This window comes from Terrapene carolina, unplaced genomic scaffold (assembly GCF_002925995.2).
Source record: "Terrapene carolina triunguis isolate 2854851 unplaced genomic scaffold, T_m_triunguis-2.0 Scaffold85, whole genome shotgun sequence".
NCBI lineage: Eukaryota > Metazoa > Chordata > Testudines > Emydidae > Terrapene > Terrapene triunguis.
In genome coordinates this window covers 22682088-22703694 of record NW_020664436.1, presented here as the reverse complement: position 1 = coordinate 22703694, position 21607 = coordinate 22682088, and the positions used below count along the sequence as shown (strand labels likewise).

Here is a 21607-nt window from a genome sequence, read left to right as displayed (position 1 = left end):
ACACACACACACACACACACACTTAGCATCAACATTCAATTATTAAAAATGATCAACACTGGGATATAAAGCGTGAAGCTGAGTATTGGAGACATTACCCATTACTGTAGATTACTTTTTCACCCTCAGTGGACAGTATAACAACTATGTTTTTTTCCCCTAATTTTCTCTGATTCTCTTAGTTGCCCCCACTTCCCATCTGTAGCCAGATGATCCATGGGCAGGATTATGCTTGTTAGAAAATGTGAGTGGGTAACTTTAAAGGTGATCAGTAGCAAACCAGAAGGAATCTGACACATGCTGACCACTACTCCAGGAGAAGATTTGGTGAGGAGCGGGAATTGGGGGCTCTAGTTGTAAGAGCAGTGTCTGGAATTGCAGCTCCTCAGCCTCATCGGATTCTGGATTCCCCTGCTGGAGCAGGGAACAGCCTGTTGCAGATTTACCTCCAAATACCCACACAGAAAGTGGAAGGGGGATGATGAAGATCTCCCGAAGGATATGCAGAAGGAGCAATTAGAGAGGTAAGAGGAGAGCCAGGACAGGACAGTCATGAAAGCCAAAGGAGGACAAGATTTCAAGAAGAGCACAGTTGACTGTGTCAAAAGTGGCTGACAGGTCAAGCAGGATGAGGATGGAGTACTGGTTCTGAGATTTGGCTAAAAAGAGGTCTTTAGAGAATCTGGTGACAGTTGTTTCAGTTGAGTGCAAGGGTAGAAGCCAGATTGGAGAGTCTAGGATGGAATTGGAGAGAAACTCCAGACAGTGACTGTAAACAGCACGTTTAATGAACTTAGAAATTAAATGGAGATGGGAAAAGAAGTGGTAGGTGGAGAGGAAAGTGGAGTCAAAGGTTTGTATTTTTAAGATGCGAGAAACTAAAGCATGTTTGTATTGCGAGGGAAAACAACCAGAGGAGACTGGGAGGTTAAGGAGAAGAGTAAGGGAGGGAATAAGAGTGGGCCCCCACAGAGAGATCAGGAGATGGGATGGGGTCACTGGAGCAAGAGGACAGTGGAAGAGAGCAGATGAGAATCTTCTGCCTCCGTGGCCAGCGGAGGAGGAGGAGGAGGAAAAGAAAGTTTGAGGTGGGGAGGAGAGGAGAAGGGAAGAAAAGGGGGAAGGGAAGGTGAGCCAAGGGAGGGGAAACGTCATGTCATATTTTATCAATTTTCTCTTGAAAGAAATCAGCGAGATAGCGTGCAGAGAGGAGTGGCGGGAGGAGGTGAAGGTTTGAGGAGTGAGTTAAAGGTGCTGAAAAGGCAATTGGTATTGCAGGCATGAGATTCAATTAAGTTGGAAAAGTAGAGTTGTTTAGGAAGACAGCAGAATTGAAAGAGAATGAATCTGTGGTGTGGGAAGTTGGCCTGGTCACTTGATTTCTACTAGAGATGCTTTTCATTGCGAGAGCAGGAATGGAGGCAACAGATGCTGGGGGTAAGCCATGGCTGGAGGTTAGCAAGATGGATCTTGCGATAGGAGAGAGAAGTATCAGAGGGAACTTTTTGCCATATATTTGTTACAGCATCAAAATTAAAGTATATAGAGGCTTCACTATCTCAGGTTACAGGTTCAGTATGACCTTGCCTCATCCAGTGGCATGCTAGTCACTAGCTTTTGAGTCCAAGACTATTGACTAGCTAGGAAGGTAGGAATGCAAAACTTTTGAGGCTAAATGAAACTGTTTCAGCTACAGTAACCTGATTGTATTTGGTAATCCAAGGGTGTAATTAGAATTTAAAAAATGAGACAGCAAGATAGACAATTACACAGCTGTGAAAAACAAGGCTGTACATATTTCAAAGGGATCTGATAGTTTGTGATGTCATTACACACAATAGGCTTGATTCTGAAACCCTTACTCAGGCAGATTAATACTTTCTTCAATGGGACTACTCAATATGAATAAAGGGTGGTAGAATCAGGCCCAATACGTCTATACTCAACAGCATTCCTGGGTTGTATTTCATCCATTTAATAAACAGCATACAATTTTAACAAGGAACCACTGAATTTTTTATATAGGAAATAGCTTTCCACCAACCTGCTGGTTTGTTTCTTGTTTAAGTTTTAATTTATTAGATATTTATAGTTACAGAAAATGTTTATTATTAAACATTTATACTGTGGTAATACCTAAAAGTCTCAATCAGGTCAGAACCCTACTGTGTTAGTCAAATTCTGAACAGTTATAGACTATCATACTGAGAGGGATTTGGCATTGGGGTGACTTGTCAGTCAGAACACAATTCATTTACATATTAAAATAATGAAAACACCGTATTTCACAGTAGCAATATTACAGCTGTGAAATAAGACTCATTTCTTAAAGCTTGTTTGGCTACAGTACATCAGATTCTTAAAAGTGTTTAAATATCTATAAGTATGGTTTGTGACAAAACTCATTTGAAGAGGACATTTACATAAGTTATACCTAAAACAGCTAACCCACATGAAATACAATTTATGGTGTGTTTTTTTTAAATAGTAACATCATTTGGCACTCATATTAGGAGCAGATATTTTTAAAAAAATATTACCAAAGTGAGATTGGACAACCCTGAAGGGATAGTCATGATCTCTTGAGTTTTAACTGGCTCTGCCACTGACTTAGATAAGTCATGTGAACTCTTTGCATATCAGTTTTTCCAGCAGCAAAACAAGAATAGATTTTCCTGTCTACCTCACGGAGGTGGATTGAAGATTATTTAATGTCTGTATGGAATTTTACATATTTAAAGTGCTATGCAAATAATTATTTCTATTCTATTCTTCAGAAATCTATTTCAGCCCACTGTATCTCCAGAGTTTGTATTCTATTATGTATGTATATAGTATTCAATATTTGAAAGTATTTATCGAGTTTTCTTCCTGCCTGTACACTACTGTATCTTCTTAGGAAAATGCTTATGAAATTAGATGAGACAAATTTCCTGAATACATAGCACACAGAGGGAGGATGTGGAATGCAACTCATTGTTTTTTCCTGTACTGGTGTGCATTGAAAATGGACAAATCAGAGGAACAAAAATGCGCAAATAATTTCCCTTTAAATGACTCCATCTTACCAAGCAAAAGACTTCAACATACATTCAAAAGCAGCACCTTCAAAAACACCAGAAAATGGGAAGATAAAAGCGACCAGCTGTATAAATCCTCTCACACAACACAACTCGCTTTAGAACACACGGACTGTACACAAATTTCATTTATAGTCAAAGGGCAGACAGCAAAATCCACCAAATTCAATCCAACATATACACATTTTGCCAGGCATCTAACATATTAATTTAAATTAAGGAGCAAGGTATGCAATGCAGCTTCACTATACACCAATATAAAGAAACAGATATTTCCAGTGGAATTATATCTGATTGCTATAGCATTAAATCCTTATGTCATCAGTTGTATTGTACTGAAAGAGCATGTGCAGCCAAGTGCTTCTTGAAAAAATGTGCTAATCAGAGAAAGGGGTGCCAAGCTAACTTGATTGGTTTCTTTCTGAAGCTATTACAGTTATTTAAATTAATTGGAATAATAGAGGCAGTGATACTAATGCAAAATTAACATTAATAATATAAACACACTGTGCTGATATTTTACTAATTGACAAACTTATTTTGTACCCATTCCAATATTTTAATGATCACTTCATTGCCAGTAGGACAGAGTATAGATAGACTCATTTATTTATTTATTCATTCCATCTTAACAGCTATGCTGCTGAACTGAAGTGTCACAATACAATGGGATTCTCAAGGAATAAACTATATACTTATTTATGAGTAGGTTTTTCTATGGTGCTCATTGTATTATCCAACAACTCCACCAATATTAATGAATGTATTCTCCTAACACCCCCGTGAGGCAGGTGTTTATTCTCCCAATACTCCTACAATGCTATCCTATTTTGTTATTCTCTTGATTAAGAAATTAGAAAATGTTGTATTATGCAATACATAAATAACACATGCTTTATCCAATTAATCCCACAACCCCAGAACACTTAGGGCCCTGCAGCTATGCCACCTTGTGCTGTGATCCTGACAGGCCGCACAAGCTACACAGGGACAGATCATCTCAGTACATTTCTGGGAAGACCTCCACAAACACATAATAGGAAATGGTGATGAGTAGCAGCTGACATTCATCCATGCAAGTCAGTACTGAATGCAGGGCTGATTCGGCTCAAACAAATCTGAGGCTCACAGCAAACATGAGGTTCACTGGGGGCAACGCACTGAAGGATTTTGAGGTATCTGTAAAGCATCCAGAATTGAGGTGTGTGATTGTGAAGGGAGTTAGGACTTGTCAACATGGGGAAAGTTGTACCAATGTAAGGTAAGATGTGAATTTAAACAGCCTACAGTTATACTGGTACAATTCCTAGTGTGGACACCCTTACTTTGGTATAAGCATGCTTTTTTTCCAATTTAATTTATGTTGCTTTGGAAGTGGTTTAAGCTAAATTGAAAAAAGACATTCTTATTCCAGGATAATAGCATCCACACAAGGACTTATCCTGGTATAACTATAGCGGTTTAACTATATCAGTATAATTATACTGGTACAACTGTAAAATTTTCCCATGTAGGCAAGCCCTTTGAAAATCACGAATGAAAGTATTCTGTTAAATAGGAGAAGGAGGAATCTACAAGGTGCCGCCACATCAGGCTGCAATAAAGGGGAAGGCACTTTGATTTTCCAGGGTGCTTGGTTATCCCCACAAAATTCTCAGTGAACGTGAAGCAGATTGTACTCCTCATCATGTGTCACTATAGTATGACAACTAAATATCATAGTAGCATTTCATTCTGGCCCTACTGGAAAGTCTTTCCTCTCCAAAAATACTCATAAGGGCCCTACAGCGCAAGTTTGACACCATTTTCTGAACTGGCCTTCACTGAAACAATGGCCCACCATTTTGCTATCTAAACACCCTCTACTCAGTTCAAACTGATATGGATGTTTTCACTTCCTGTCCTAAATGTTTGTCCAATGTAATCAAGTGCCATTAAACAGGTACTGCATTTTCATCTCAAAGGGTAAAAGTGCTTTGGGGTTCTTTGGGGAAAAAGTGCAATATACTTGTAGGTTATTATGCCTTTCAAGGTGGGTCAATCAATTTCAAAGGAGTGATATATACTGAACAGATTCTGTGTTCCCCCAAAGATACTAAATGTTCTTACACAAAAATTTTAAAAAAATTAGTAACTAACACACCTGGATTAGATTTTTAAATAGAAATTCATACACACACAGACACACCCTACACACACCCTCTGTAACAGACTCATGGAAGGTGAGGGAAAGCCTTTTGTTGGTTTTCTCATATATGTAGTAAAATATAAAAAAATAAAATTAATAAGCACATTTTCAAGGAACAGAAACGTTGAGCATAAACAAAAGCAAATTCTCTCAGTCACTAATTGAATCACATAATTTGTATAGAAAACACACATACCTAGAATGAGAGGATATTTCACTGAGGTCTCCCATGCTACCTTCAGCTGTATGACTGCTAGAAATGGCAGAAGCATAGCTATGTACAGCATAAATTTTAGCTTGTTCATCATCTTGCCCAGGAGTTTCAGAAGATTCAGTCCACTGCTCAGCCCGACTATGTACCCCAGACCTGCTGCCAGCAAGGTGTAAAGGAGCCATAAGAGGAGCAGGCATACAAGGAGCTGTATCAATTCCACTGTCAGTAGAAGCCCCTTTAATATATGTTAATCCAAGCAATTCAGGGTCCATCAGGTCTCCGGAGCCAAAGTGCTTTTCATCACTATTGCTCGATGTATTACTGGACAGGGTATTGCTGCTGGAGTGACTGGAACAGTTTTTGTCTCCAATCTTAAAAAAAAAAAGAAGTTTATAAATAATATTTACTTTCGTTTAAGGTTACTTAATTTTCTTTATTCAAAGGTCATTTAGCCTGCATTTAATACTTTTCACAGCATCGTTAAATACAAACACCAAATACAAAAGAAGCTAAATGTGCAACCAGCTTCTATGAAGTGAACTGCACAATTGCCTAGGTGTATTATGGGGCTTTTCTTTCCTCCAAAAGCCTATTGTGTTGGTAGGTACAATAGACTTTAGACTATTGGTTTGATCTCGTATGGCAAATCCCATGTTCACATTTAAATTCTTTGATTCTGACATGCTTGCATCCATAAACTATCATTTGTGGATAGTTAAAATGAACAACAAACCACTGAATTAGGTTCTATTGCAGTTCTGGAGAACAATGGAGATTGAATTACTGTTATCCTCTCTCAGAGTAGATGAACTATCCAGTTTATTGGATCAGGTGCAGCATGTATGACTGCTTGAAATGAAGGCAAGTGGCATGTGTGTACCAGATGCAAGTGACTTGAACCTCTGGGGGTTCAAGCTCAGTATGACTGCTGGACTAGAAGAACTGTGTCAGACAGTTGCATCAGTAGAAAATTTGAGGAGATTTTATAAAGAGTTGAATTCATTTACCCGTGAGGCAAGATAGCCAGGACCAAGCCAGATAAAGCCTAGGTAAGAAGGAAAGCGGGAGGGTAGACGACTATTTTTAATTAGATTTCCCTTCCAGCAGATGTACATAAGGATAATCCTTTCTTATACACCAAGCTGCTAGAGGTAGCCCTTTTGAAAAGGCTGCCTCAACTAACTGCACATTGAGAATTAACAAGTCTCAGTGTCTGTTTGAAAAGTTGCTACAAAAAGAGGGGGTTTAAGTGCATTATGAAACTTTTGGAGATGATTTTCAACTTCACTATAAGGGAACTAGATGCTGGAAATGCAAATGAACAGGTTTCTAGGGATGGGATGCGCTAGGATTTGTTAGAGAGTTGTCTAGCGCAGAAGTGCTTCAGTTTGGACCACAAATGCAACATGGCATCAAAGAGGAAAGAAACCATTAGGAAGGAAGGAAGCCTTCAGGAAGTAAAAAAACCACAGGAAGGAGCAAAGTAAGTATCAGTCCCAGAAAAAGCTTCATTCAGGCTGCTCTAGTTTATACCAGTACCTGCTTGGCACTGGAACTGGCACAGAGGATTGGGGTGAGCTGGCGAACAGCTGGCACCTTTGCATGCTCTCCTCTTGAGCTACACCAACCAAACTTCAACTACAGCTCAGAGTCATGTATTTCCATGTGTCAAGGCTACTCTTCATAGGGAATCTCAATGTGGCCTTAACAGCGACCGATCTCTAAACATGTCATGGAGCAATTAGAACTCAAGTATAGTAAATCACCAGGACAAGATATCCAAGATTTCTGAAGAGCAAAGATACTGAGGTGGATATGCATGATATCCTAAACAGCAACATTTGTTCCTGAAAAATATAAAGTTGTTCATTTAGTGCTCATCTCCAGCAACGGACAATCCAAGGAACTGGGCAACAAAAGTGACTGAGGTATGGAACAGCTTCCATATAAGAAGAGATTAAAAAGCTGGACTTTTCAGTTTGGAAAGGAGACGACTGAGAGGAGATATGATAGATATGATAGAGGTCTATTAAATCTTGACTGGTGTGAAGAAAGTGAATAAGGAAATGTTATTTACTTCTTCACATAACACAAGAACTAGAGGTCACCCAAAGAAATTAATAGGTAGCAGATTTAAAACAAACAAAAGGAAGTATTTCTTCACACAACACAGTCAGTCAGCCTGTGAAACTCTTTGCCAGAGGATGCTGTGAAGGTCAAAACTATAACAGGGTTAAAAAAAATTAGATAAGTTCATGGAGGATAGGTCCATCAGTGGCTATTAAGGATGGGCAGGGATGCAACCCATGCTCTGAGTGTCCCTAGCCTCTGTGTTCCAGAAGCTGGGGTGTGGACAACAGTGGATGGATCACTTGATGATTGCCAGTTCTGCACATTTCCTCTGAAGCACCTAGCATTGGCCACTGTCAGAGACAGGATACTGAGCTAGATGGACCATTGATCTGATCCAGTATGACCATGTTTATGTTCTTATGCTTTGGATAGGCATCTCTCAGTTTTGTATTAAGTGACTGATTGAGTAATTCAAGGATAGAGTAATACTGTGCTGCATTCAAATACATATAACCAAGTCATAATAAATGTATGAAGTTCAGTGAATAGAACAGTATCTCAGGTATTGGTACTGAGTTTAATGTTATTCATTCTACACAGTGATTCAATCCTCAAACTTCTGGACAACTTCTCCTTGCTGAAAACATCAGGAAGTAATTTCCCCCATGTGTCGGATTGTATAGTACTGTACACTACAGCATTACGAGGGTCTTTTTTTCAAACATCATAGACCAGATTCACAGCCTGTATAAATCAGAAAGCCAATTTACTCCAGCTGAGAATCTGGCCCCATAACCTTATTGATATTATTTTACAAGTAGTATCATATAGTTTCCTGGTACATCTAGCAAGACTTTTGTATTACAAACATACAAAATGCTATTAAGGGAACATGGCACTTTACTAGTGTTTTTTTTCCTTTTCCTAAATCATAAGACACTGGCCACTATTAAATGCAAGGTACTGAAGAAGGTGGACCAATTATCTGATCCAATACTTCAACTTCTATGTGTCTTTTCTTAAGGCAGCCACAGCATTTGTATCATACTTAGAAAATAAATCTGTTTAATAACTTTTAACTTCTAATCCTAATGAAGTTTACACAATATTGGTAGGCAGCCCTTATTTACCAGTTCTGACATTTCTCAGTGCACACAATTTAATCCAGCTGGAAATCATTAAAAAACAACCAAAAAAACAACAGGCCACCACTTTCACACCCACAATTAAAAAGGCACAAAAATATAACAACATTTAACTAGATACAGTCTTTAGAGGTGGAACCTTTGCCCAAATAAGAAGAAAGCTGATTGCTGATAATTATAGTACATATGTATCCCATACAACATGTCAAGAAATGATATGCATGAATGTAATGTGTATAATGGGAGGTGCTCCTAAGACTGAGCAAACCAATGTAAATGAAGCTCTAGTCAGACAGCAGAGTGATGCTTACATTAGTAAGGATTTTATCCCTGCAATGTCCCAGAAACCAGAACATGACCTTTTTAATGTACTTAGTTTGAGAATACTGCATCCAGTCCTGAATCAGAGATCCTTGCATAGCTATGCACAATACTATTAGCCTCTCAAACTCCAAACTGTACTTCAGGAATTATTAAAATGTATTTTAAACATTTAAGATTCTTGCAAGCGTCTTTTCAGACCCAAGTTTTTAACAGTAGAAGAAAAGTTTGAACAGACTTACATGAGAAAGTTTGCTTGGCGAATCCTTGCCATTGCCTTCTTTTGGTAAAGCCCGGTCTTTGTAGGAACTCAAGACTTTGGTGGATGGTGCATGCCACTTCGTTTCTGCCATAAATAATTGTGTTTTAATTTCTGAGTTCTAAAAGGATGAACATACTGTACAAAGAAAAAAGCACATAGCTCAGTGCTTTAAGCATCAGGTTTGAGACAACTAAACCCTGTGAAATCACAGGTTCAAACCTTGGCAGACTTTCCTAACCCTTTTGTTGTTCCAAAATAATTAAATAGACTTCTATGCAGTCCACTCTGTGTGAGGCTTTTGAATGAGACCTTAGAAATCAAAGTGTTTGTTCTGAGCCTACTTTAAATATTCCATGGCACTTCCTATAAAAGAGTAAGAATTTGCCTCAAGTGTTCTTTGGCCAAAATCTATCCTATTCTGACTGTTATACTGCGTGTTTAGTTTCCTCTTACCACCTCAGAGGTGGGCTGCATTTCACTGATACTGCATTCATTTTGAAGCATTTTAGGATCCTTTGGGATGAAAGGCTCTATATAAATGGAAATTAGGATAATCATCAGAACCAGTAGTTAACTTTACTTGTATATCCTAGGAAGATTATTTACTTTTAATATATGGTATTATTATTACCAGCATATCTGGTTCCTTCTGAAGTTTCCTCTCGTTCTCTGCCTCCTTCACACTCCAGTGGACCTGAACCTTGGTGTTCATGAAGTAAAGGGGATTGGCACCTTGTAACATAAGCAGACAATCAAGTTGTTTCTTTCTTAACTACAAAACTGATTATCCCACAAGGAACTTTCCAAGGTAAAAATCTTTGTAGGTCATTAACTGTAAACAATCATCACCACCCAGCAAGCAAATAGCATTGGGAAACTTGTTACTCTAAGTAAAAATATCTAAGTGTATGTTTCTTGGCAGAACACTATTTAGGATTAATTATAAACAAACAACAATGCTAAATTAAAAACCCCTACATTTTTGGGGCCAAACATTCAAAGCCCCATACAATGGATGGACCATGAAAATGCATCAACTAGCTGTTCCATGGACCAATTCCCACTTCTATGCACACAAATATCTGACAGGATGTGCAAATGCAGGATTCTACTAATGAAATGGGTGCACAACATATTTTGCATCTACCGAACAGAGGTTTGAAAGTTTGCCATTTATTCAAAATTGGAATTGATGCCTCTACACACTTCAGTACTAAATCCATTACTTGAAACATTTCCACTTTCACAGATGTCAGGCCCTCTTAATCTGAAATTCCTTGAGCACGTTCCAAGACACTACACATATCTGCTACATGGGATATTTTACACATAATCGAACATGTCAAGGCAATATTCTGCTGATAACAGACAAGAAGATTATTTCAGTGTCCATATTTTATTATAAAAATAACATAATTAACTCTGAGTAGCATGTCTCAAGTGTTTTTAAATTAGGCAGCTTGTGTATTTCTGTATCTCAATATTTAACAGCAAAAATGTTACCAAGCAGTAGATTCATGCAACCAAAGTGCAACATTCACGGTAATGAAGAACAGATCTCACATAGAAAATAGGTAGCAGAATTGAGTGAGTTAACTTTTTGGTGACCCTAAACATTTAACATACTTTTGTGAAGGGGTTCCTATTCACTAAGAGTGAATTCACAATTCACAATTGTGACTCCTCCTCTGCAGGGAAGTAAGGGGAAGTAACAAGCCCCATTACACTCATGTGAAAGAACTACCCATATTGCTGGAGCCTGCCTGGGGAAAGAGACCAGCTGCTGCTGGGATACTATTCAGCCCCCCATGCAAGTGGCTAGGAAGTAGATGTCACTGGAGCAAATGCAGAGGGAGAAATAATTTGCACCAGCAAAAGGACTGGCATATTACCCCACTAAAGCAAAGGGGAAGTAGAAACCAGACCGGAACTGAGTCACAATCTGGTTCCTGCACTTAGGCTGTCCTAATCCAGCACTAAAGCACTAACTAGTTTGGTTCCCAAACTGTGTTTCCATACAGATTGCATGAGAGATCTGTAACTCACTGCTTCCTGTTTACTTAGGGAAGTACCTTATCACAAGCACTTTTCCTGATCCTCATTAATTTGCAAGGAATCTCAATTTGTGGGTAGAAATTCACAAGTTTTCCACACTAGTTTGAGGACCAAATCCTGAACTCAATTACAGTGGTGCAAATCTGGAAAAACCACCACTGATTTACACTGAGGCATCTCAGATCAGACTAGGGCTGTGATACCCTCTATTAAAACTACATTTCCATTGCAAATGGGACTATTTAATATTTAGCTTGTACATAAACTCTGTTTCATAAAGAATTATTTATGGGAGTTGCAGTGAGATATAAAATCACCAGTACCCGTCATATCCCACTTGCTGTCTCCACTGGCTACTCCCGCTGGGTCCTGGGTCACTGGAGGAGGACTGGTTGCTCGGTGAACTTCTGTAATGTTGACTAGAATCATTAACAGTGCACTGAGGTATTTGTGGAGTTTCAACATCTTTAACTGGACTGTTATTTATTTATTTTACAAATAAATTCATTTTTACAATTAAAAATGAGGCATACAGATTGCAGTTTGAATACTTTACGTATATTCCTATTGGGATTTTACAGTTAGACTTATTTCTTACAATTCATGTCATTTAAGCATTTTAGAAAATAATATTTCCCAGTTTGTTATTGGCAGGATATTTCCATATGTAAATCTTAAAAAGACACCATGAAACACAAAAGCAGAGGACAGACTAGGTTTTAACAGACTAATGGCCAAATCCCACTCTCCTTACTGATATAAGTAGCCTCATTTGAACAAATAGATCTACTTGCATGAGTAAACAAAGCAGGACTTTGCTCAGTTTTGAATATGGGAAACTCCCACAATGAAAAAAAGTGCCTTCCCACCCAGAAACAATTGCTAACATGTACTATGATATACACCTCTACCCCGATATAAGGCGACCCGATATAACACGAATTCGGATATAACGTGGTAAAGCGGCCCTCCGGGGGGGGAGGGGGTGTCTGCGCACTCCGGCAGATCAAAGCAAGTTCGATATAACACAGTTTCACCTATAACGCGGTAAGATTTTTTGGCTCCCAAGGACAGCGTCATATCGGGGTAGAGGTGTACCAGAAAGGGTAAGGGCTTTGATTACACTATGGAATGCATAATATAAGTACCTTCATCCAACTGAGAACTAGGTCATCCTTCATATACAGTATGTGGGTAATATGAAGGCATTTTAAAGGGAATTTTATTATTATATTTTTAAAGATCATCATGTCTCACATTGTTAACTGTCTCTCTTACAAAAATTCTTGTATTTCCAGCTATTTGAAATATAATCGCCAAATTCTTCCTTAAATCGCTCTGTTTCACCTTGCTTCTCATTGCCAATTTACAACTCCACTATCTTGTCTCCCAACTCCATAATCTTGACTCCTCATCCTTCTTTCCTTTCCCATTTCCTTCACATATCCAGTTTCTAACTTCTGTCATTTTTTCCTTTTTAATCTCTAAAATTCACCCTTTTCTCATTGTCCCTGGTGCTATATAATCCGCATTTCTCTTAACCTAGTTATCTCCCATATTACTGTAACCTTCTTGTCTCATCTCACTGCCCTTCCTAGCCTCGACTCCTCTCCAAACTGTCTGAAATGCTGCTTCTAAAGTAATCACCTATTTCCTAGAAACTTTCTATTGGCTTCGTAGGCTGACCACAGTAAATCTGAGTTTCTCATCCTCACCGACAAGGTCCTATATAATACCTCTCCTATTTTTCATTACTCAGTATCTAAGGCCGTAGGCTAGTTCCAAACCATTTTTTATTCATCTTCCCAACTCTCTACTTCGTGGATTTTACCATGCTGCTTCCCATGTCTGGAAGAGTCCTCAGCCATTAGGTACCATCTCTCTTCTCTATATCCCTTTTTAAAACCTCACCTCCACAAGCAAATTGTTTTCCCTTCTTGTCATCGTTAATCTCCCCACCCTGCCTCTCCTGAACTGCTATCCAATGTTTTGTCTTTGTTAAACTTGTCCTATTTCTATTATATAGTAAGCTTTTCAGGGAAAGCAATGGCTCACTATATTTAAGGACTCAGTCCTGCAAATTATGTATGCATGTGCTTCACTTAGTTATGAATGCTTATGTTTGTAATGTGCTGTGGAAATTAATAGCAAATATTTATTCAACAATTAATAAAATAAGTACTGTTTTCTAACAGAGCTTCACAAATCCAGAAAATTAGATATTCAGTACAACTGCCTGTTTAACATTGGACTTTAACAAGGAACACAAGAATGGGTCAAGCAAGGTGATCTTAAGTCATCTAACATTAAGTGTGGTTAGATAAAATGCATTTTTGAAACAAGATGTAAAATATGCAAACCATTAACTCAGAACCTTCTTTCCCTAAGGACAAGTTTTAAAATGTGCATTACTATGACTAATAGTCTAACTGTGCGTGTTTTAAACAAAATGTAAAAATACTGTCAATTATTTCTCCTTAAGTACAGTAATAATTTATGCTTTTGGGGGCGGGGGCAGAAATTTTCAAAACCAATACATGACAAATTTTAGACTTTTATACAAATTAGGAGATTTCAGTCATGAGATCTGTTTTGCTTGGAGGTTAGAAAAACTGTATGGTTTAAGGGGAAAAGGGCATAAAGGAGGGACAAATCCAAACAAAGAAGAAATTAATGGGGAAAGAATTCTGTTTAAGAAACAAATTTGTTTAATTAATTCTCACCAAATAATGTAAAGAGTCAAATGCATTTACATAGCTTTTTTTTTTTTTAAAAAAAAGAGTTGTACCCCTTTTCAAGAAGTAGGAGTAAAATGATTTATAATTACCTTTAAAATACCTCACCATAATATAAGAGGTTTGATATCTTTGCATCACAAGTTCTCTTTTGTTTAATAAACAGTGGGAAAAAAGCAAAGTATAAGGACTGGTAATGAATTACAGAATCCTTTGAAACTGTGTCCATAATACAAGAATGAGCTTAAACCATTCATTTTGCAAGAGACAGGTTTGTTTTTATTTATGCTTATCACTCATCTAAATAGGTTTCCGTAACGTCACTGATTGTGCCTCAACTTAGAGTAAAAGTAGCCAGTCAGCTTCTGTTTCATTTGATTTGGGGTTGAAGGGGATGGCTGGTAGTCCTCATGGGGTGAAGTTATGAATAGTGATGAGTGAATCACTCATTGTTCAGTTTGAAAAATCTAGAACATTTTGGGGAGAGCTGCCAACCTGAAAAGGAGGTTTTTCTTGCTGAAGTGAAAAAATGTTTTGTTTGACCAGAAACAAATTTTTTTGTTTTGTTTCATTTTCAGCTGGTTTTTACATCTTTTTGTTTTCTAAAATAAATCTAGCAAAATGTTGAAACAAAAGATTATTTCAAAATGAAAAGTCAAAATGTTTTGGAAATGTCAAACAAAACATTTTGCTGTATTTATTTATTTTATTGGGGGGGAGGGGACGCAAAACTATTCACCAAATTCAACCTAATTTGAGTGGGATAGCTGAATTCATGGATAGCTTTGGTCTACCAGAAACTTCATTGTTTAGTGAATAAACTATTAGTCCACAAAATTCTGCCCATCTCTAGTTATGAGTAGTACTACTGTACACTATCACTTATCACTAAACCCAGATGTCATTTGTTTCAACTAGGATGAACTGTGGTTCACTGGGTTTACTTTGGCACTTAATCTCAAACTTAAATCCCTGTTAAAACCCGACAGAGTAATGTATGAATGATCGAAAAAGCCTTTAAAAATAACTTCATACCAAGGCCTAAAAACAGAGGTTTACAAGTGAAGCATTTAGGAAAATGACAGGAATTAAATGCAGAGTATATTACCTTGCACCATCTGGCAGCTTTCTATCAAAGGAAGTGCTGCGAGGAATGGCTGTCTGAGCCTGCTGAAGAAGCTGCTGGCATTGCAGTCTGTCAGATGTTCCTAGGATTGGAGATGCACGAGAAAGAGGCTGCCCAGCAGGAGTCGGCACCCGATGCCAAGTAGTATTCCTTCTGAAAGGAGTTTTATACTCACATGGGGTGCCTTCGCTGTCGAGTTTATATTCCACCATGGGGATTCGGCATAGTTCTGAACAACCCCTGCAGGGCAAATAAAAATGCCAATAAATCTTATTGGAGGGGGAAAAAAAAAACCAACAACAATCTTTCTACCATAAAAGGTATGGGTATATTTTTCTTACAAATGCTAAAACATCCCCATATAGCATTGTCTTTTGCACACTTCAAAAAATAAACCACTTATCTGACAAAAAAATAATTTAAACTATTCACTACTATGTGGAAGCCAGTGTTTCAGATGTCTGTCTTTCAAAGTGAAAAAGCAATATAAAATACTAAAAGTTAATCCATGTCTTAAATTCTGCATTATACAAAATAAAATCTGAAAACTATAAAGATTGCACAGTTAAGCACGCAGAAGTCAGGAAATGCCAACATTAAGGTTGCAAATGCAGTCTTAACTTTGTTCCCTTGTGTGTACGAATCACACTACAAGTCAAATTATACGATCACACACGATTTCTCAATTTATACAATATCATACAAGTTGAAAAATATTTAATGTGTAGTTTTTCCTGCAACCTTATATACTTTTATGTAGTATCTGGCATTATTGATTACTTCTCTGTGTATGTCAGGCAGAGTGTACTAAACTCATTTCTACTCATACTACAGATTAAATAAACAGAGAAATCGTGAAAATTTGCTTTTATACATATAGGCCTCAGAAGTGTGCAGCTAAAATAAGTCAAGTTTACTACCTCATCACATGAGTTATTTAACTTAAGAAAGGCTTTTCTGTTTCTTGAAAAGAACATGTATATTCATCATTGCTGACTAAAGCAAAACACATTTCTTAGGGAAATCTAAGAATTTATACAAAAACGTTCAGTCTCAATCCTGCAAACGCCTAAGCACCTGATCAACTTTGTACAAGTGAGTTATGCATACAATTTAATAGGACTGCTCACTGTGTAAAGGTACTCAGGTGCTCCAGCATTTGCTGGATCAAACTCTAACAATAAAAAACATATACTATGTTCATTTTCAGTGTTGCAGCAAGTATATAAAATGAAAAAAATATTATCAGATGCTAACTACTTTATCCAAGTTTGTTGAAAAATAAATTATGGTACAGCAGTAGCAACTACATTCTCTGGATATTCCATCTTCACTGAGCATTTTCCAAACCAGGATTGCAGGGGCTGAACAGCACTGTCCCTGCAATTGCTGGTCACATCTGCTGTGACACTGGAACTGAGAGCAGGGGAAATGTCTCTCCTGTGATCTCAATACTCCCCACTGCTGGTTCTGAGGCAGTGAGGAGGAAGCACCTTGATTAGAATGCCAAGGATTGAGCAACCAAGTGTCCATAGAGAGAGAGGGGGCATGTAGAGGGGTGGAAGAGGCTGAGACAAGGACAGGCTAGAACAGTGATAGGCAACCTATGGCACGCGTGCCGAAGGCGGCACACAAGCTGATTTTCAGTGGCACTCTCACTGCCCGGGTCCTGGCCACCAGTCCGGGGGGGGCTCTGCATTTTAATTTAATTTTAAATGAAGCTTCTTAAACATTTTAAAAACCTTATTTACTTTACATACAACAATAGTTTAGTTATATATTATAGACTTATAGAAAGACCTTCTAATAACGTTAAAATGTATTACTGGCACGCGAAACCTTAAATTAGAATGAATAAATGAAGACTCGGCACACCACTTCTGAAAGGTTGCCAACCCCTGGGCTAGAAGGACAGCTGGAGCAGAAGGGTCTGTAACCGCATGAGTACGCTGAAATACATCCCAGGATTTCTGAATTTTGGCATTTCTCAATGCTGTGCCAGGGATGTTCTGCGCCTGGCTGGAAGATTCAAATCCGCCTCCGCTGTGCCCCACCCCCCATGTAAATAATAATAAATAACCCACGATCACTGCTGAGTACTTTTACAAATGGACCTTTCTAGCCTCCTCTGATGCATTCTCATTAATTAGCTCATCCCAGTCTACCCGCCTGCTTCCAAGCTCTCTATAAAAATAACTAGCAGATCATTTAACCCTTTCCTGCCCTACGGACACGCTTAGCGAGGTCTCGATTAATTTCACCTTGCTGAAACTCCTTTCATTAGCAGCTATGGTTACAGGAAGATAGCAAAAACTATGCAGAGCTGTTTCTGTGTTAGGGAAACTCATCTAAAGACTTTTTGTCTATATAGCTAAGGAGATCAATGGGCGCCTTTGTTTACAAGTCATCCTTAAAGATTCACTTGCAAAAAGTGGCAAAGAACTCCATCTCATTCTCAGTACTCAGTTTAAATCCCCAGGGTTAGCTGGCTTGCTAAACTTAAAGCATGCCTCTTTAGGTCTTCGTTGTTGAGGCTCTTCAGTTTCTCATCTGTCAAAAAAGCAGCCCTTTTTATGATCGCATCCTATTTACACATCCTATCATCAAACTGTGTTAATATTGTGTCTAACTGGGGACTGAAAGCCTCACATTCAACAACGTTTTTGGGACCTGTTGACCTTTCATCCTTTGCAAGTTTGCCTGGCATTACTTTCCTCCTTCCTTGAACTGTATGAAAATCCCTACTTTATCAGCCTATGAAGCAGCAGAAGCAATGAACCCAGAAGCCCATAAATCTGATAAAGCATTGCAAAGACCACCAAGTAAACTGCCGTTTGAATGTCAAGATCTGGACTCTGCAATTTTTTGCTCACAACATTCATTTTTGGTCAGTATAGTAACTAAGGCCCCAAAGTTATGAGTTATTACTATTGAAGAATTGCCCAGACATCAAGCCTGTTTTAGAAAAAGATAGAACAGATGGAAGTGAGAATAAAAACTTAAGGTCTAACAGCAAGATTTCTTCAGACTGTGTGAGCAAACTCAGAATTGCTGCAGCCTTTTACAAGAGTGTACCACTGGTGCTGCTAAAGAGACTTCCCCTTTTCCCTGTCTGTGAACGAGTGAGTGAATTAACTAAAAATTAAATTACAGACACCCCCCGGGTTACACAAACCCGACTTACGCAAATCCGCACTTACAGAAAAAGTTCCGTAAGCTAGAAATAGGAGGGGTTTTTCTTTTGTTTTTTGTTGTTGGCATAATTGTCGGGTATACGTTTCCAATTTACGCAAAATTTGAGTTACGCAAGGCGTTCTGGAACGGAACGCTTGCGTAAGTCGGGAAGCATCTGTAATATCAAACATTAAGATATTATATATTAACAGATACAGTAGTGAAAAACTGGGTACCTGATGGAATCTAATATTGTAATTAAATGAAATTATATTTATAACAGGGAAGTTGACTATAAAGCGATCCAACTTTGGGCAAAATATTGCAAACTTTAATGACAGGGTTTACTCCTGTAAGCAGAGTGATGTGTGAGAGGAGAATGCCTATTAAATTGAAAAGTAAGATCTTCAAGATGGTAATTGGGCTGCACTTTTGTAGGATCTAAGTACTGGGTACTGACTGGGAAGAGACAAGAGCAGATTCTGAATACAGTTGAAATAAAAATGTTAAGATGGATGTTTGGGAGCTACAAGGATGGACCATGTTTGGAATGAATGAAGTTGCTGACCAGAGTAAAACAGATGGTCCCAAGATAGTTGTACCAAAGCTATGGCCTCGCTTGTCTTACACAAGCTGGTATGAAGAGATGTGTTGCACACAGATACTGGAAAATTCCAGCCCCAGTTGCAAGAACAGCCAATGTGATGTCTTGTTCCCTGATTGGATGGTGACAAAGGATGACTCATTTTGGTTGGATGTTTCAAATCTTTGGAAGAAGAACAGGTCACCATCTGATTGGTCCACACCAGTACCTCCAAGAAAAGGAACCAACTTGGACCACCCAGCAGAAATAGAATAAAACAGGTCTGTCTCCTTCAGCACATTGCTTTCTGAAAGCCAAAGATACATGGAAGGAAGAAGACTGAAGTCCAGGATCAGACATCTGGAGTCCTCCTGGTGACAAAGTACCTATCTCAGACAGGTACCTTTAATTATCTCTTTCTATTTTCTAGCAATTTGGGTTGCCTGCTAGCACATCAGGGAAAAAACTATAGTCATGTCTGTCCTTTGCTCCGCCTGTGTTTGCACTGTCAACTCCTGGTGTGAACAATAACTGAGTTGAAAGCTGACAGCTGAACGAAGATCTGATGATAAAGTAACAGACTTTCTCTTGGGTGACAGGTCAAATCAGTCAATTGATCACTTCCTGAAACTGGGTACCTAATTAGTATTGTGCATGTGATCTAAAGATTGTCACAGAGTTACTGTGTGCCTTTGTTTTGTAAAAGATTCCAATCAATTTTGTTGTAAAGCAGTTTTAAAACTCAACAAGTCACTGTTGTTAACCAAGATTGTAGAACACGTATGTATGATAGGTAATGGTTTTATACTGCCCTTCATGTTCTAGGTGCATACAGACATAAAATGAGGCCATGTGTGCAAGCTTCTCGAACTCCACTCCGTCTATATTGTCTGTCATAAATGTAGAAGTAATGTTAGATGGTTGGGAGTGTTAGATTCTGGGTTTAATATAATTAATTAGGAAATTAGTTAAAAGGGTTGTCTACTGCAGCTCCACAGAGAAGGAGACCTTGGTGAATTAACATGTAAGCAATTGACCAAATTATTTTATTTTCCACCTTTGGATGGTTTTTCCTCTGTTGTACTAGCAACAATTGAGTTAATAACCATTTGACACAAGGAACCCCTACTCTGAGGGACTCAGTCAAAAATCTAAACAAAGTCACTTTCCCAAGATTGAGTACAAGTATTATATAGTATTGCGGTTGTTATTTGATTTTGCAAATCTGAATGGTTATATTAACCAGTTTTCTAATTACAGTCCAATACTATTTTTGTCTTCTTATATCCTATACTATTAGTGGCTGCTGTTAAAGATGTTTAATAAACTCTATAAAACTAATTTCAGCTTTCAAATCCTTTACATTTAATAAAGCAATCAAAATTCAAAGATCCCTAAGAGAGGTGGTATGGGTAATCAGTTAAGCAGCTGTTTAAGTAAGGTTTGTTTTATACCCTATCTTTCTTACATAAGATAGTATACCACATCTCAAACAAAACAAAAGTGAAAACTCTGAAATTTGTTTGCAAGCTGTCAATTTCTGACTTAAGCTCTGGGGTATGATTGTGTGAAACCTTGAACTTGCCTAACGTATCAAGAATACCTTCAATCTGATTTTGTAGTGGATGTATGGCCTCTACCCTTACTAGAGTGACCAGATGTCCCTATTTTATAGGGACAGTCCCTGTATTTGGGGCTGTGTCTTATATAGGTGCCTATTGTCCCCAGCACCTGTCCCGATTTTTCACCCTTGCTATCTGGTCACCCTAACCTTTACTGACCATCTTATCATGCTTTGGCATTTTAATATAATGCGAATATGCTTTTTCAACACATCCCAATAACTAGTAGAAGTGGAAAACAGGATGTACAATCTTTAAACAATTCAAAAAATAGAAGAATTTAGGGAACAACCATTGCAGCAGCTTCTACAAGATTCAGTGAGTGAGCAGTACATGGGTTGAGAGACGTATATTGATTTACCTGATTAATTTGATTTTGAATATGTTTGTATGCTGCAGCCACATTACCTCTATTGTCATAGCTTTGTGCACTGTAATCAGCCATATCTAAACCAGCTTTTTTCAGCTTCTCTAAAATAATCTCCTTAATATGCTACCCAGTTTTGGCGTGGCTAGCATGAAATCTACACAATTCTCAACAAACTTCACTCCATTTTTCAGAACCTCGTGATACCTTAACACCTGAAACATTTGTTCCATTCAGGAGTACAATCAAACACAACAGATAACTATTTAGCTTTCCTAACCTTGTCAAAAATAGTCTGTCATACTTTTCTTGTGATCCTATTGATAAATTAATTTTGATAGTATGTCATCTCTGCGGTACTGGCCTTAATGGCTTCCATGTGATCTCTCAACACACCATCATTTTTGCAAGCAATTCAAGTAAACCGAGAAACTTACCATTATGAGGACTGTCTAATTTCTCATCTGAACCTGTCAAAGCTAAATATCTCTCACCTAAATACAGCAAAATATCCAACGAATGAGGCAAAATATTGCTCCTCATGTCTTTCTGCACCCGATAGAAAGTTTGCATACCTTTGTCAATTGTGTAGTCCTTTTCCAACCATTCTGTAAGTTCCATCCAGCACGTGACTGCCGCAATATGTTCCTTCAAACATATGT

The 21607-nt window shown here is 38.1% G+C and overlaps 1 protein-coding gene across 7 annotated transcripts in view; it reads right to left on the bottom strand.

Moving 5' to 3' along the window:
• The window catches only part of SIPA1L2 (signal induced proliferation associated 1 like 2), a 186327-nt gene that overhangs the window by 37468 nt on the left and 127252 nt on the right, over window positions 1–21607 (bottom strand). For 5 of the 7 annotated variants that reach the window (XM_029911018.1, XM_029911022.1, XM_029911020.1 and 2 more), the window contains 5 exons: window positions 15182–15439; window positions 11662–11757; window positions 9915–10015; window positions 9264–9367; window positions 5465–5853 (listed from right to left, as the gene is read on the bottom strand). In XM_029911018.1, coding sequence (XP_029766878.1) covers window positions 5465–5853; window positions 9264–9367; window positions 9915–10015; window positions 11662–11757; window positions 15182–15439 — 948 coding nt within the window. The remainder of the gene's footprint in view (window positions 1–5464; window positions 5854–9263; window positions 9368–9914; window positions 10016–11661; window positions 11758–15181; window positions 15440–21607) is intronic. The other 2 variants (XM_029911021.1, XM_029911024.1) reach the window with 1 other exon arrangement.